At 29.8% G+C, this 15,760-nt stretch overlaps 1 protein-coding gene across 1 annotated transcript in view; it reads left to right on the plus strand.

Moving 5' to 3' along the window:
* Window positions 1-15,760, plus strand: part of LOC112694008 (zwei Ig domain protein zig-8-like) — a 571,990-nt gene that overhangs the window by 73,206 nt on the left and 483,024 nt on the right. Inside the window, exon 2 of the mRNA XM_025569325.1 lies at window positions 6,365-6,822. Within this exon, the coding sequence (XP_025425110.1) occupies window positions 6,747-6,822 (76 nt within the window). The 5' untranslated portion in view covers window positions 6,365-6,746. The remainder of the gene's footprint in view (window positions 1-6,364; window positions 6,823-15,760) is intronic.

Genomic DNA, 15,760 nt, shown 5'->3' on the forward strand with positions numbered 1-15,760 from the left:
TTATTTTTGATCGATAAATTGAAAAGCATAATAATCTGTCTAATCTAATATAATCGCTAAAACTATGCTGCCTACATATTATAATTATTATATTATAAGAACACGAATGTAGTTTTTTATTATCTTGTTTTCAACCTCTTCACTGATCGGGTACAACGTGCATTGTTTGATATTTGAGTCTATAGCTATGATTTTTTCAAACAATTTTAGTGGTTACCAGACACTATTTTATTGTGATATTTCACATTGCAAATCATTCGTAAGCAAATTAAAATTTAAGTACAATTGTTGACTATGCTAATGGTGACCACATTCTAAATTATATTAAAGTTTGTAAACGAGCTAAAATTTATCAAAATAATTGAAATATACTCGAGTTTTGATGCATTTAAAAGGTGTTTTTCATTGTTTAAAAAATGCCATTTATTAATATTTTTCACATATGTTTTCTGAATTAATTTACGCGAGACTAAATTCCTGTGAAATCGCAATTACTTCAGTATAAACGTCATAGAAATTCCGTGGGTATTTTGTTTATTCGATTTGAAAACATTTGATAGTATTTATGTGCGAATAATTTTCGCAACATTTTTTCGTTTTGTGTTGAAAAAAAAATAATAACCCATTAGAACGTGTTCCAACTATAGTATTGATTCGTCGTATGGAGTGCATTTTTTGTGCCCCCCGCCTCAATTATTGGTCAGTTTTTTAAAATCCAAAAAACGGTTGATCATGTCCAATGAAAGTTTGCGATTGTTGCTTTTTGCCCATTGTAGTTAGGAATCACTTGTGTTCACGCACTAACATCATCCTATTTCCCATAAGCTTAAATTAATTATCTATTTTCAGAATCGTACGTATATTATGTATACATAAACAATAATATATTTTAATGATTTAAGATGAAACAGTTTAAATTCTTAAAATATCAAAAGATTTTTTGAAAATAAAACCAATTTGTTTTTTTTTTTTTTGGTCCGTAAATTATAAAAATCAACTTATCAAATGAGGTACAGAAATCGAAATATTTCTGATTTTTTAAAAAAAAACTCCTTTACGAAGAAATGCATTTTTTAGTAAGTTGCTTTTCTTATAATCACAATTGTTTTATTGATGATATTTTTTTTACAGGCTATATTTATTTTTGTTCAATTACTCTATAAGTTTTTAAATTACAAATCCATTTAATTTAACAGTCAATAGTGTATAATATAAAACTAACAATAATAAATATTACATATATTTTACCTACCCTCGTCGAATTATAATCATATACGATACTCGTCGGACCATTTGTTTTTATATGAACTAAAATTTAGATAAAATATTGAATTTTTTCCCCAATTGTTTAGTAAAGAGTAATCCAAAAATATTTCTGTTAGGTATATTTCTTAGCACTCCTTCTAAATTATCTCCACTTTATTTATTATATATTTTGTCCTAGGGGAAGTTAACAGAAATATTGACATCAGTATACCTAGTGGATGTCTTTTATAAGTTCGATGCAACTTATTCAATGTACTTCCGCAATGTATAACTAGTATACCTAGTTAATTAATCTTATACGATAAAATTTAAACAAAAAAATATTTTTCCTGCGGTCAAAAGTTTTCAAAAATAACTTTCTCTAAATTAGCTATACTGCCATGGTATAATTATGTTTAATTATAATATGAAATTTTCTAAATTTTTGTCGATATTCCACAGAAAACTGAACTAATAGTTCATTAATATTTTTCAACTATTTATAATATATAGATCACACTAATTATCAGCTTTTAGTTAGTTGTGTTTAATATTTTATTTTATTCTATGGTAACTCTCAATCAGGGACCAGAACCGTAACTGAAAGGAACCGGTACCGGAATTGGTTAACCTTAAAAATTTAGGAAGCGTAATTGAAACCGGAACCTTTATTTTCAAAAATGAAAAAACCGTAACCGTAACTGTAATCTTAATTACAAAAGGGTTAATTTAAGTCAGTTATTTAGATCATTGCTTTTCAATATTATTTGTATAACGACATCCTAATTTAGATCTATAAAAATGGTGACACACTTGAAATAATGGATGGATCTTATTTAAAAAATTAAAACTTAAAAAAGTTTCAATTTACTTAATTAAAGTTTTAAAAGTTCAAAGAAAGTATTATGAAAAACAGTATTAGTTAATTCTGCATTTTCTATTGGTTAATTCTCCCTGCATAGGTCTGATTCGTGGGTAAATGGTTGACAACGTTTCCGGTAATTTACTCTTAATATCTCTTTTACTTTCTGTTATTTCCGATATCGAATATGCTGATTCAGAAATGTATGAGGTTGAAAATAAAACGAAATTTTAAATTCTTATTATTCTTGTGTATTCGATTTACAGAGAAATCTGAAAGAATCACTTTGAGACATACAAAATTTGGATTTTAACGTTATAATTGATGATATTTCTAATAAATAAAAATCAATAAGAATATCATTATAATTTTTTTTTTATATATAAGGCTTTTATTATTTCATCATAATTCTCTTATAATATAGGCACGTTCATACTCTGAAAGCTTATAGTTTCAATTAATAATATTTTGGCGACACACTCCACAGTAATACGTGACACACTAGTGTGTCATGGTAAACCGGTTGAGAACCACGGATTTAGACTAATAACACATGGTAATGACTATTATGGTTGTCCATTTGTCGGTTCAGAAAAATAAAAGTCAAATCTTTTTATGTTTTTATTATTTTATGTTGTACGCTGTAATAGTGTAATGCATATAATAAGATAATAAGTAAATTTGTAATATTATTATTATTTTTCTATGTTTATTTATATATTACAATTTGCAATGAGTATATCATCTATCTTGTCAATTAAGTATTAAATATAATTATTTTTTATAAAAAATTTGTAGCTACAAAATTAGCCAGTATTATCTTTGATTTCTAATTAAAATTAAATTTTAAATTAAAGATATTTATTTCATCTAATCATAATATTTCACAATATTACAAATTATTTTACAAATTCTTACTATAAGTTGGAATAAAATAACTTAACCTAACTCAAAAAAATATAATAGGCTGATATAATATATATATTTAATATATTTATAATTATTTTTTTTAACTATTCATAAGACTTTCTATTTTCATGAAATCAAACAATTCAAATTTAAACAAGAATAAATAAATAATTTCATATTATTTTTCAATTAATCTCTAATAATCAGAATTAACTGGTTCTAGAACCCTTACTCTTTTAAAAAACTGAAACCTAAACCGGAATCTCTAAAAAATTAACTGAACAACCAAAACCAAAACAGGAACCGAAAAATCCTATAGGTTCCAGTCCCTGCTCTCAATATAATAATCTAAATTATAATTTTTAAATTAAATGAATACCCACTTGAGTTGATGTAATAGTCTTGTTATGGATTTTATGCCTTATAATTTTTATTATATCTTTTACCAGCATCATTATATTTTTCACCCTTTGTGTATTTCTAGTTTTCCTAAATCTCCTTTATATCTAATAATTTTAAGAAAAATATGAAAAAATTCACAATTATACTCAATTTTAGTGAAAATTAAAAATTAATATCCAAACCCAAAACAAGTATATTTTATAAGGAAACTTATACAACACTTTAATTCTTTTATTTTTTAGAATTCGCAACTTTATAAAAATTAACAAAATAAACAATATCAAAAAGGCGATACAAAAAATGAACTATCTATTAAAATAATATGAAAATTCTATTCGACGATTACTCAATAAGCAATGTATGTGTACATTTGAAAAGTCCGATTTTATATTGACAAGAGATTATTTATTCGAAAATAAATGTTCAAATATAATGGGTCGGGAGTAAACATCTTGAATATTTTGATATTTATCGTTGGTTTAACGACGCGCAGTATTATTTTGTTGTAATTATAATTATGATATCTGTTGGAGTTTCAATAATAATTATATTTGTATGAACAAAAATCACAGTGATTGATCAGACATACAAATCATAGTGATTTAAATTCTAGTTTCCAATCATTGACGACCCAAGAAACTTTGATATACATTACCATTTACTCTGAACTTGATATCAAGTTTAGATAGATATCAAGTTCTTTTGTGTAGAGGTGATAAGTTTCATGTTTATATATATATTTTTTCTTTTTTTTTGTAGGAACTTAGTTTTAATTATACTTTTATGTATAAAGTTGCCCGAGCCATTTATAAGCAATTGTATTGAATAAAAAAATAAAACTGTTGAAATACATCCGTTCATTGACCCACATTTACACTCAAAAACAGTGTCTATTTTATTTTTAGCATTTCCAATGAATTTATTATGTCATGAGATTATGGTTAATTAACGATGTTGTAGAAAATCACAATTTTTGATCGTATATTGATTTTTGTTTAGAGCTTTTTTTTTTTATCTTGGGATTTTTATTAATTTTCATATTTAGAGATAATACTGAAAATCAAAATAGAATATAATGATAATCGCACTAACATTTTTCGAACAATAGAAACGAACGACAGCAAACAATGAGTGGCGTTTTGTCTTTTCTATGGGGACAAAAAGACCCAGCCAAAGAAAGGGATTTTAATTTTTGTTTTGGTCTTGTTTAAAAATAAACGTATAAATAGCATCCGTAAATAGTATATTTCTCTTCTTCTGTCTTTGGCCGCTGCAAAGGCATTTTAATAATGAACGGGGTTATAATTAAAACGTTACTCACTTACGCCGTCTCAAAATATTATAAACACAATAAAAAAATGAAAATAAATTGCTCGTTTGCAGTTAAAGAATTGCATTCGACTGTGTACACTGTACAGTAATTTCATTTCGAATTCACGTTCAATGTATATGAATGCGTATTTCTACCAATTTAATGAGAATACTACATTAATAGGATTAAAAACGTGCAGTTTTAAGTTGATGCAGATTTTTTTTTTTTAAATCAATGTTTTTTATACTTTCTTTTCGTATGCGATAACATTTTTTATTTTAGTTATATGGTATAGTGAAAATGAATGAGAATAACTGACAGTATATAATTAAATGCGTATCACATTTATTTTGAAACATCAAAATTATATTTTGTCTTCCATAAATATAACTTTATTTATTTGATTTTATGTTAATAGTTAATACACACTTTATTTAATTTGCTGAGTTATAATAATAATGCTTATAAAACAACGAATCAATGCATAAATTATGTGTCGTTAGTAATTTAAAACTCGCGAACAGCTCAATTGTGAGTAACCTCCGGCTGCTTCGCGTTAAATTTGCATTTTTCGTCATAGTTTCTCAACATTTTCGAAAATAATCTATATAAAGTACCACCAGCTGTGCTGAATGTATGTGTAGATCATGGGGGTTATAAATGAAACTTTCGGAGCACTACCCGAAAAAGCGTTTACGGACATATTAGAGAAAATACATTATATCATTGCAGAACCAATATATACTGAGATTTCCACAATATCCAAAACCATATTTAGTTTTTAATATAATATTTCGTCGTCTTTCATAAATCTGGGTCATATACATAGTTCAATAACTATATACCACACACGTGTAATGTTATAGTACCGTTTTAGATATCTTAACGATTTCGTGTATAAATTATTTATTGCTAAGTAATATATATTACATCGACTGTATGCGTAATAACATTATCGAAATTGTTGCGAAAACGGTGTCTTTATTTTATGAAAAACAAAAATATAAATATGTTATATTATACTTTCATCCACGAAGCTCAGACGAATACAGGTACCTCTATGTTGCAGTGTATTTACACGTTTTTAATGTTGCTTTTCCTGCTTTAAACTTAAGCTAACTTGGTTACTCTGTAAAAATACACCTGAAAAATTTAAAATATCCTTCAAATCTATTATTTTTTAAGCGTTTGGATGTGGGAATAAAGGAAAATAATGCATTCCACTGCAAACTTCAACTATCACTAACTCTACTCCAAACGTGATCTGTGAATCCTCGAAACGTTTATAGAACTTATTATTTCCTCTTCCATCTTTTGTTTCTGTCAAAACGAGTTCATCCGGGGGACACTAGAAAATTCCGTTTGCTCGGTACTTTACCATCGTTGGTCGTATATACGTAAACATATAAATATAAAACGTTATTTATATAAAATATAAATATATACTTAAAAAGTTGTATATATATAAATTTATTTATATATTTGTATATACTTGTCCGTCCCTCTAATATTGGCCGTCTGGCCGTATAGGACGACAAATTCTGGGGAGCTTATATACGTGAATGTGTGCGCGCCTTGTACAAAATGCCATTTGTTATATGTAACCTAATTTGTATGTTGTCATATTGTTTTAGGACTGCCAACAGAACCGGAGAGTGGGGAAAAAGAAAAGAAAAAAAATAAACGCACCCCTTTTAAATTATTTCCACTTTATTGTTTGTTTTATGCATTTTCTCTACGCTGTATAGATCGATCGATTTATGGCACTATGTTGACGTTAACGGGATTAGAAGAAGATTTAATGCCATAGAGCGGTTATCCGAAGAGTGAGAAGGAGAAAGAGAGAGAGAGAGAGAGAGAGAGAGAGAGAGAGAGAGAGAGAAAGAGATTAACAGTAATAAAAATAAGAAGAAAAGGTGGAGAGAGTAACGAGAGGAGGAAGAAAGTTACTAAAAAATAAGATTTTTAAAAATTGTAAATTGTAAACAAGGGGCGCGTTTACTGCATTCTGAGAGGATGTACTCGACAAAAGTAACAGCCATGACATTCCTGATGGCGATATTTGCAGTGAGCCCACTTCAGTCATCCGAAGGTAAGATTTTTAAACATTATATGTTTATAAGCGAATAAAATAGATTGTGTATATTTATACATATTATTTTATACACTTTATATTCACTGTATGTAATACCATTGATAATAAATACTATTTATAATCAATGATAATACTTATTGATAAAAAAAAAATAAAAATAAATAATCATAGAAATATATTTTGATAAGAAATTATCATCATCATCATTATTATTATTAAATGATGGAACATTTTGTTATCATATACGTAATCTTCATAGTGCATTTATACATTAATATATCGAGATTTTCTTATCATAATATTATCATAAATGATAATCTATTTCTATGAATAATAATCTGTCAAGGGGTAATGAATAATTATACATGAATAATTTTTTAATTATTAAATGTAATATTTTTATATATTTGACGGCTATAACCGTGTACTCCAAACTTATGTAAGTTAGGTGCACATTTATATACTTGTATGAGTCATCTTATGATTGTAAACAAAAATTTGATAAATATTTTCAAAGAGTATATTTTACCAAATTTTAAACATAAAACAGTAAAATTACCATGTACTCCATTTACGACCATTTACTCTTGTTTGCTACGTTAATAATATATGCGTATAATATCGATACTTATCGCACCATGTTAGTTTTATTAGTTTGTTGCCTACCATTTTCTCTATCTTTTGAGTACATATATTCGAAATTTTTTAAATGTATTATACATTTACCCCCCTCCCCATGAAAAAAATCTAAAAACGGCCTTGATTTTCGTTGCTACTATCATTCCCATCGTATAATGTACTCAACAGAGGGTGCAACGAGTATTATTTCTAACAGTTCGGTAAAATCAAGAGCTACTTTGACACAATTAATCTATAGAAATAAATTATTGTTATGAATTTCTTGGACTTTGCACGTATTTTCGCTATCACGATTCTTAGTATCGAAAGTATACGATAACTGATCCAGGAATAAATTAACAAAATTCTAACCTTATTAAATATTTGAAAAATTAAATTAATATTATTTCATAGTGTACCATCCTATCTAATCTTTGTCATGTACATGGTATTCACACATTATAATAAACTCTATGGAAAAATGCAAAAGTACATCGCGTTTAAAATGTCACTTTAGTTGACTGTTGATAAGCTTCTATCAAACTTTTTGTACTCTTTTATACGTACATTGACATAATAAAAATGATGATAAGACCAAAACCACTACAATTAATTATTAGTTTTTGTTAGAAACCACGTGCCTTTCAATATTGATTTAAATAAACTCGGTCCACTATACATTCCGTTAATGTATATCTTTTCGATAATATTTTTAGTTGTATTATCGTTAAAAATATTCATACTTATCATGAAAAAAAGACAAAAAATATATAATTTTAATTTTAATAAAATTAAATGATTAAATATTAGTATTTTTATAACAAGATTGAATTGCGTTTGCTTGAGTGCATGAATGTTTTCTGTATTTTTTTTATTGTTATTTGTTATTAATGATATAACTATCGTCGTTGTTGTAATTACATTATCTTTTATTCGGTTTTGGCGGTTTAAACACCATTTCTTTCAACGTGACGCTATACATAACTCCATATTTTAAATTTTAATTATTCGAATTACTTGGTTTTGTTCGCTGAAGTACATTACTACGGCAGATTTGCAAAGCTGTATTATTATTCATCGTACACCAAGTGCGGTGGTGCACAATCTAAATCCCATAACAATTAAATTTGAATTATCACAAGTTAATATATCACTGTTCATATTCATTATGTCACTCACTCGCTTTATCTCTCTCTCTCTCTCATTGCATGCCTCCACAAGAAATTTCACTTTAATTTTAACGCCTCATTAACAACTTTAAATAAGGCTTGGGAGTCACCACTACTCAAAAAAATAATTTTCTTTGAAAGTAAAAGTTTTCACCGCCTCTTTTTTTTTTTTGTCTTTTTTTCTCCTGGAATACAATTTAATTTTTTTCCATACAACGTGGTATGTATTAGTGGTAATTTATTCACTATAAAATATATATATATATATATTTCACCTATTATTGTGATTTAAGTGCTATTATATCTAAGTAGTATCTAATCTTTGCTGCTAAAATATTACCTATATGTTATACTAGGCATGAATACTTATTGTATTATATTAATCATCTGTAAGATTTTTTCGTTTCCAATAACTCTGCAAAAAACAGTCCAATTACTGGTTTTTTTGCGATATTTATCATCTCTCATTATAGCACTTCATATACGTAAGGATAGTATTCGATGGATGAGGTGGTAAGTCTAGTTATGTTAAGTAGTGTATATTCACGGACGACATATTAGAGCGGTAATAATCTACACATCTCTAAATTTGCATTATTTTAATATTGTAAATTATTCTAAACATGCAAATGATTATATGTAATTTTTGGAACGACTACTATACACATTTAAAATTCAAATTACACTCGACTGAAGCTAGGTGATGTGATCTTGAGGTGACTTGGAGAAACCGATTTCCGCTACATATCTTTGATAAATCCCTTGTGAGCAATGGGAGTGGAAAATTGTAAAGTTTTTATCACTATAAAAAATAATAATATGTGGAAATTATTGTTTGTTTTGAAAATGCAAGGGACGTAAAAGTGATTCTGGAATTATGCTCGTTTAAATATAACACGTACACACACACACATCTATACACGTAATTGTATCCCAATAACAGAACGGTTCTTTGTGTTTTTTCGAAAAAAAAACATCATGAAATATAATAGACCAAATATAAATTATTTTAGAGCCATTGGTATTAGAATTCCTGAGTTTGGAAAGTATTAATATGAGATTACGATAAATTAAAACGTAATATTTGGATTAATACCAAATCGTTTGGCGTATAGATATTATTTGAAAAATCCTTCTTGTGTGTATGCATGTACATTGTTTTTCCTCGTGTTACGCGACTTTATGGTCCGTCACGTTTTGTCAACTGCAGTACACTAGAAGCTGAAATAAAAACATCACGCACCGTTTCTGGTCAACAATTTTTGATTTTCAAATTGATAAGATGTCAAACGCATTCGTCCCTCCGACTATTTGTAATAATATTTTACATTGATATATAATATAACCCAATGCTACTATACCATGTACGCACATAGCTCGAAAGCGATCATTCCAATAACAATATGATATATTTTCATCTCGATATGTGCAGCCGTCACCGGCTATTAGGACTTCGGCTGATCGGCAATCACGTATTCATATGAAACGTGAATAACTAAGCAGTGTGGTACGAATAACATAAAAATATCAACAATATATATATATGTATATAAAATGTGTAAGTTTGTTCATAGGCACACATTTAGTTTAAAACTTGGGCGTGCTAAAATGATTCATCCCAACGTGGACCATTTTTCTGGCACAAAATGTTTTAGTTTTAAAATGTAATAATTAATTTAGCAATTTTCTATAATGCAGCTGAATAGTATTGATTAACATTATTATACTTTATTGAAAAGCAATTATCAATAAACGATAAGCAAATACAAAATCTTAAATAGTAGGTATTTCAGCAATAAATACAAAAAATAAGCTTTATTACATATTACATATGTTATTAAAAGATAACATGAGATAACCAGATACCCAAGCGTCGTGGCTGAAAAAATTTGACAGCTCCATCGGTCGGCAAGCCGATCGTGACTTGTACATACGACTCCCGTAGCCGTTATACATAACGTTACGCCGCGTTTATTGGTATACTTTTCACGCGTGAACCGCATGTGTTCCAAGCTTTTGTTTTTGGGCACGGGCCAATGAATTATATTTGTAATTCAAATGAAGCGCTATCGAATACCCACCGTTAAGTATTTTCACATCGCTCGAAAATGATTTTCGTGGTGACGAGAAAGATTTCCGATTGTTGAAATCAATACGCGCTTATCCTTTCGAGCTCGTGATCCGTCAGTCAAAGTTTGAAATCTAGTTTTTTAGATCTCGCCAGTCGAGTCTTTATGAGAGTGAAAAACAAGGGTGCCATTCGATTGTCGGGAGTACACGTAGGCCCAATGGTCACCTGGCTCCCTATCGGGTGTACCCCATCGCACGAGCGCATACAACATCGCACCGATTGACGGTGGGACGGGAGACGGGCGCGGTCGCGGAGTGGATATCGGTTCGCTCGATAACCCCCGAGGATATTATTCGCGATGCAACGCACGAGGTCGGGCTGCGCTGCCACGCCGCTACGCCAGCCGGATTTGCCGGCGAATTTATTGCCGATAAGTTTGGCCTGGACCGGGAGCGTTCTTGGCACAAAACAAGATTCGGCTGCCAGCAAAAGTACAAAAGTTTCATTAAAGATAAAGAACCACCCTCTCAAACTTTACACTTCACAGTAATTACCATCGAAGCGGAATTTATCTACGAAAATAATAAATGAACTCGCGAGAAACGTACGCGGCCGCCGCGCCACACAATACACATACACGTATACACATTGTATATAAATATAAGTTCTCCATGTTAATGCTGCAGCTGCGGTGCAAGCGTTCCTACATTTTACACTTATTGGGCTGATATGACTTTTGGTTGCCAGAAAATTGATCTTCTGCCCGACCCCCATCGACTGAGCACAATGACGCCCCCGGGATCCTTGTGTGATCATATTTCATAAAATGGTTTGTGCGTCTCCCCGTCGGCGCAGGAGAAGAGCGAGCGTGACGACCAAAACGATCGAAAATCAAAACTACAATCCGATCGGACGCGACGGGACGGCGCTCGGTTAATATTGTACGATGGGCAGGTGCTGTCGTTTACCGCGCTATAGTGTTATTCTCATTAGTTTTGTCATCTCATCATAGTCACTGTCTGCAGTCGTGTACCATTAAAACAGGTACCTAAATATCACTGTATGTAGTACATATAGTATATGTATATATAGTACTACTACATGTAGTATAGTGAATGTTTGGTTTGCCGAATTGTATTGACTTGCAAAAATTCCGTTATTCTGACGTTCGGTTTAAGAATTTCTAAATTTTGCATTAGCTTTTTCACCAGTTAACAATAGTCTGAAGAAACGTAAGTACAACGATACTTGGTTTAAAGCCGAATCATGTTTGAAATGAGAACTTACTAATATGGATCGATATTCTTGTTATTGAAAAATTATACGGACTGTAATAAATATTGTATATAAAGGAAACTCATTAAAAGAGAACATTAAACATTATCGTATTACTTGATTTCAACGATTCCCGTGTTAGTCAAAACGAAATGGACCTGTCATTTACTCTTTTGAGTCCATCAAGTCATTGACACACGAATCGCATAAGAGTTAAATAGCTACTATTTTAAGATAGATATTTTGAACGATTATTGGATTTGTACCGTTGTCATCCATTTCCTAATATACTCGTATTTCTTGAATACATATATAAACGCGTATATTTTGACGTCATAAAAAGTAAATTTAACTTTTTACTTTGGTTCGTTTTGATATAAAACATTTACAGTGCACACTAATTGAAATGCTTTAGATTACAAGTATAACTTATGTCTTTTGTATCATATTCACCCACACATCCACAAACATTAATGACCGCACTACCTCTTTTTTATTTTTTAAACAAAGCATTCCTCTAAAATGTTATTATTTTTACGTATTTTGTACGTGTTCTCGAATAATTTACGTCATTCTGCCGCCATACAATTCAAATGACAGTAATACTTCACTTAATATCATGTAATTTACATACGTCTCGAAACTTTCTACCTTAATTTCCCTAAGGATTATGAAATGAATAATTTTCGGAACATTGATGTTAGCATGTAATATTGCTTTATGACGGTGGATAATCAAATTGATAAAATTTATTATCACGGGAAGAATAAAAATAAGATGAATGTATATTATATTTTATTCCACTCATTATACGTAGAAAAATACACACACTCGTTGTTGTATTATTTATTGTTGATACAGCGTAACTATCTGCGTCTACTTCGGTATTTTATCAGTCCGATAAAAACGCATCACAAATTTGATTATTTTAAATCGCTTCGGTTAATTTGACGTTTCTCTCCAAAACTAATTAATCACTTTGCATAAGTAAGTGGGTAATATGATACATTTTTATATAATCTCGTTTTAGCCAATGAATTTTCATTTTTAGCATAGTACAAACTATTAATTTATATACGGCTGACCGGTGTATGGTTTTAAACTATAGTAAAACTTTTTTTTTTGTTGATCTACCAACACGAATATTATGAAAATATTAAACTTTTTGACGGTCAAGTGTAAATTATAATTTATGTCAAACTAAAAACACAAATATACATAAGCCAAAAATAAAACATACGAGTTTATTGGTATTCGGAATGTCAAAATTTGCGTGTGTCCAATTTACACGCGAACCGTGTAATTGAGGCAAAAGTAATTTATCATTTTTATACTCGTTTCGAGATTATGTCTTATATGCCCTAAAAGTAGTATTATAATTATTTAATTTATGTATATTTTGTATTTTTTTTTTTTATGTTGATGACCATATATTATTATCGTATAAAGTATTTATATACAATACTCTATATATACAAAGAACAAACAGCAAAACACAGTATTGGTTTCAAAATAAAATTAATACAATAATTTCACAGTCATTAAACCAGTAGCCGATAATCTATACAAAATGCACATATAGTATGTAGGTTAATTACAATTTGTCTTCCATATAGTTGGGCTTCACCTCCGTAGTCATAAAATTAAAATGTAAATAATCGTTATACGTGTCTAGAGTTCGTTCGATTGGAATGGAAAACGATAAACGCGTTGCGTTTTGCAATAGTTTGAAAAAAAATAATGAGATTAAAATATTAATGATGAAGACTATCTCTATATTCGTTCGATTGGAATGGATAACGATAAACGCGTTGCGTTTTGCAATAATTTGAAAAAAAATAATGAGATTAAAATATTAGTGTTGAAGAATATCTCTATATATATATATATATATAAATAAATTATGTTTCTATTTTAGTATCGCGATCTATTTCTAATTCTAAAACAGTACTTGATGTATATATGTTTATGATATATTATGTAATATTTATTATTCATCGTAATTAATATGCATAACGCATAGATTCACCATATGAAAGTTACGACTTTTAACAAAAATATTTCAAACTGAGAACCATGTTGGGTGAAAACGTATTATTCAAATACTTGAGTTTTAACGTTAATCTACGAAATATTTTTATTTATTTATTTGTTTTCTGTAATTCAATTCACAACGTGGATTTTTCTAAAAATAAGAAATTATAGAACATACATAACAATTCACTCCAGCGGTAGAGCCTGAAGTAGTACTGCTGTAATAATAAAAGAGTCCATAAAGCACTATGAACTCGGACTATATCTGAAAATCATATACAAGCAACAAGCGTTAGCATTAACAATGGAAACAACGATATCATCATTGCCGCAATATACTGCCTTCCGCAAGGAGAAGCTGATGAAATAAAGTTCACTGAATTTTTCCATATACTGGGTCCTAGATTCATCGTTGGAGGTGACTACAATGCCAAGCTTACATACTGGGGATCAAGACTGATTACCCCAAAGGATCGTCCTTACTAAAAGTTGCAAATAACACCAATGAAATCATTTCTACAAGAAATCCAATGGATTGGTGAACTGATCAGAACAAGATTCCTGATCTACTTGACTTTATTGTAATGAAAGGTATATCTGTTTATTATACAGAATTACTAGAATTTATAGAGCTAACGTCAGATCACATACCAGTACTTCTCACGTTAAGTTTAAAGAATATACACAAGAAACGTACGACGCTGCTAACAAACAAGAAAACAGATTGGGACCATTTTAGAGTAAATCTTGATGAGACCATAACTGTCTCGGTAAAATTAAAAACACCTTGTGTAATTGATAGTGCAGTTGAACAACTGACTGACAACATCTTAAAAGCGGCAACTCCTGAATTACATACAGAAAGTATATGGGAGATTATTTACCCAATGGAAATCAGGGAACGAAAACGTAAGGCACGGAAAATATGGCACCGAATGAGAAATCTCTCGGATAAAACCTCTTGAAACCGCATTAGCAAACTTTTACACAATAAAATTAAAGAAGTCAAAAATAAAATGTTCAAAACTTACCTAAGTGAACTTTTTGCGGAGAATAACTCTGATTATTCATTGTGGAAAGCTACAAGATGCATAAAGAGGCACTAGAGCCTATATACCACCAATTAACAAGGAAGACAGATCATGGGCACGCAGTGATCAAGACAAAGCTGATACGTATGCATGCTACTTAGAACGCGTATTTCAGCCGAATAACATCGTCTCCGAACTTGACGTAGTACAATATCCACCATTAAATGAAACACTTGAAAAGATAAAACACTTCACCTTAATTTAAATTACAAGAGAAATCAAATATCAACCCAAAAAAGGCACCTGGGAACGACCAGATCAACCCAAAAATCCGGAAAGAGTTATATAAAAATGCTATGATCCATTTAACACATATTTACAACGCCAACTTACGTATAGAATACTTTCCCGAACAATGGAAAATAACTCAAGTGATCATGCTTCTTAAATCCGACATACCTCCAGAACAAGTAATTTCTTACAGACTTTCTTTCATGTATCTCCAATTTATTCGAAAAATTATTTTTAAAACGCTAAAAACCGTTGATAGAAGAAAGACAGCTTATACTGAAACACCAGTTTGGTTTCCAAAAAAAAATACTAAACTATCGACCAGGTACATCGCGTAACAAACGTGATAATTAAAGCACTCGAAGAGAAGAAGTATTGCTGCGGAGCATTTCTGGACGTGGCATAAGCTTTTATAAAGTTTGGCACAAATAATTACATATGAAATT

This window comes from Sipha flava, unplaced genomic scaffold (genome assembly GCF_003268045.1).
Source record: "Sipha flava isolate LNK unplaced genomic scaffold, YSA_version1 121_pilon_pilon, whole genome shotgun sequence".
Taxonomy (NCBI): Eukaryota; Metazoa; Arthropoda; class Insecta; order Hemiptera; family Aphididae; genus Sipha; species Sipha flava.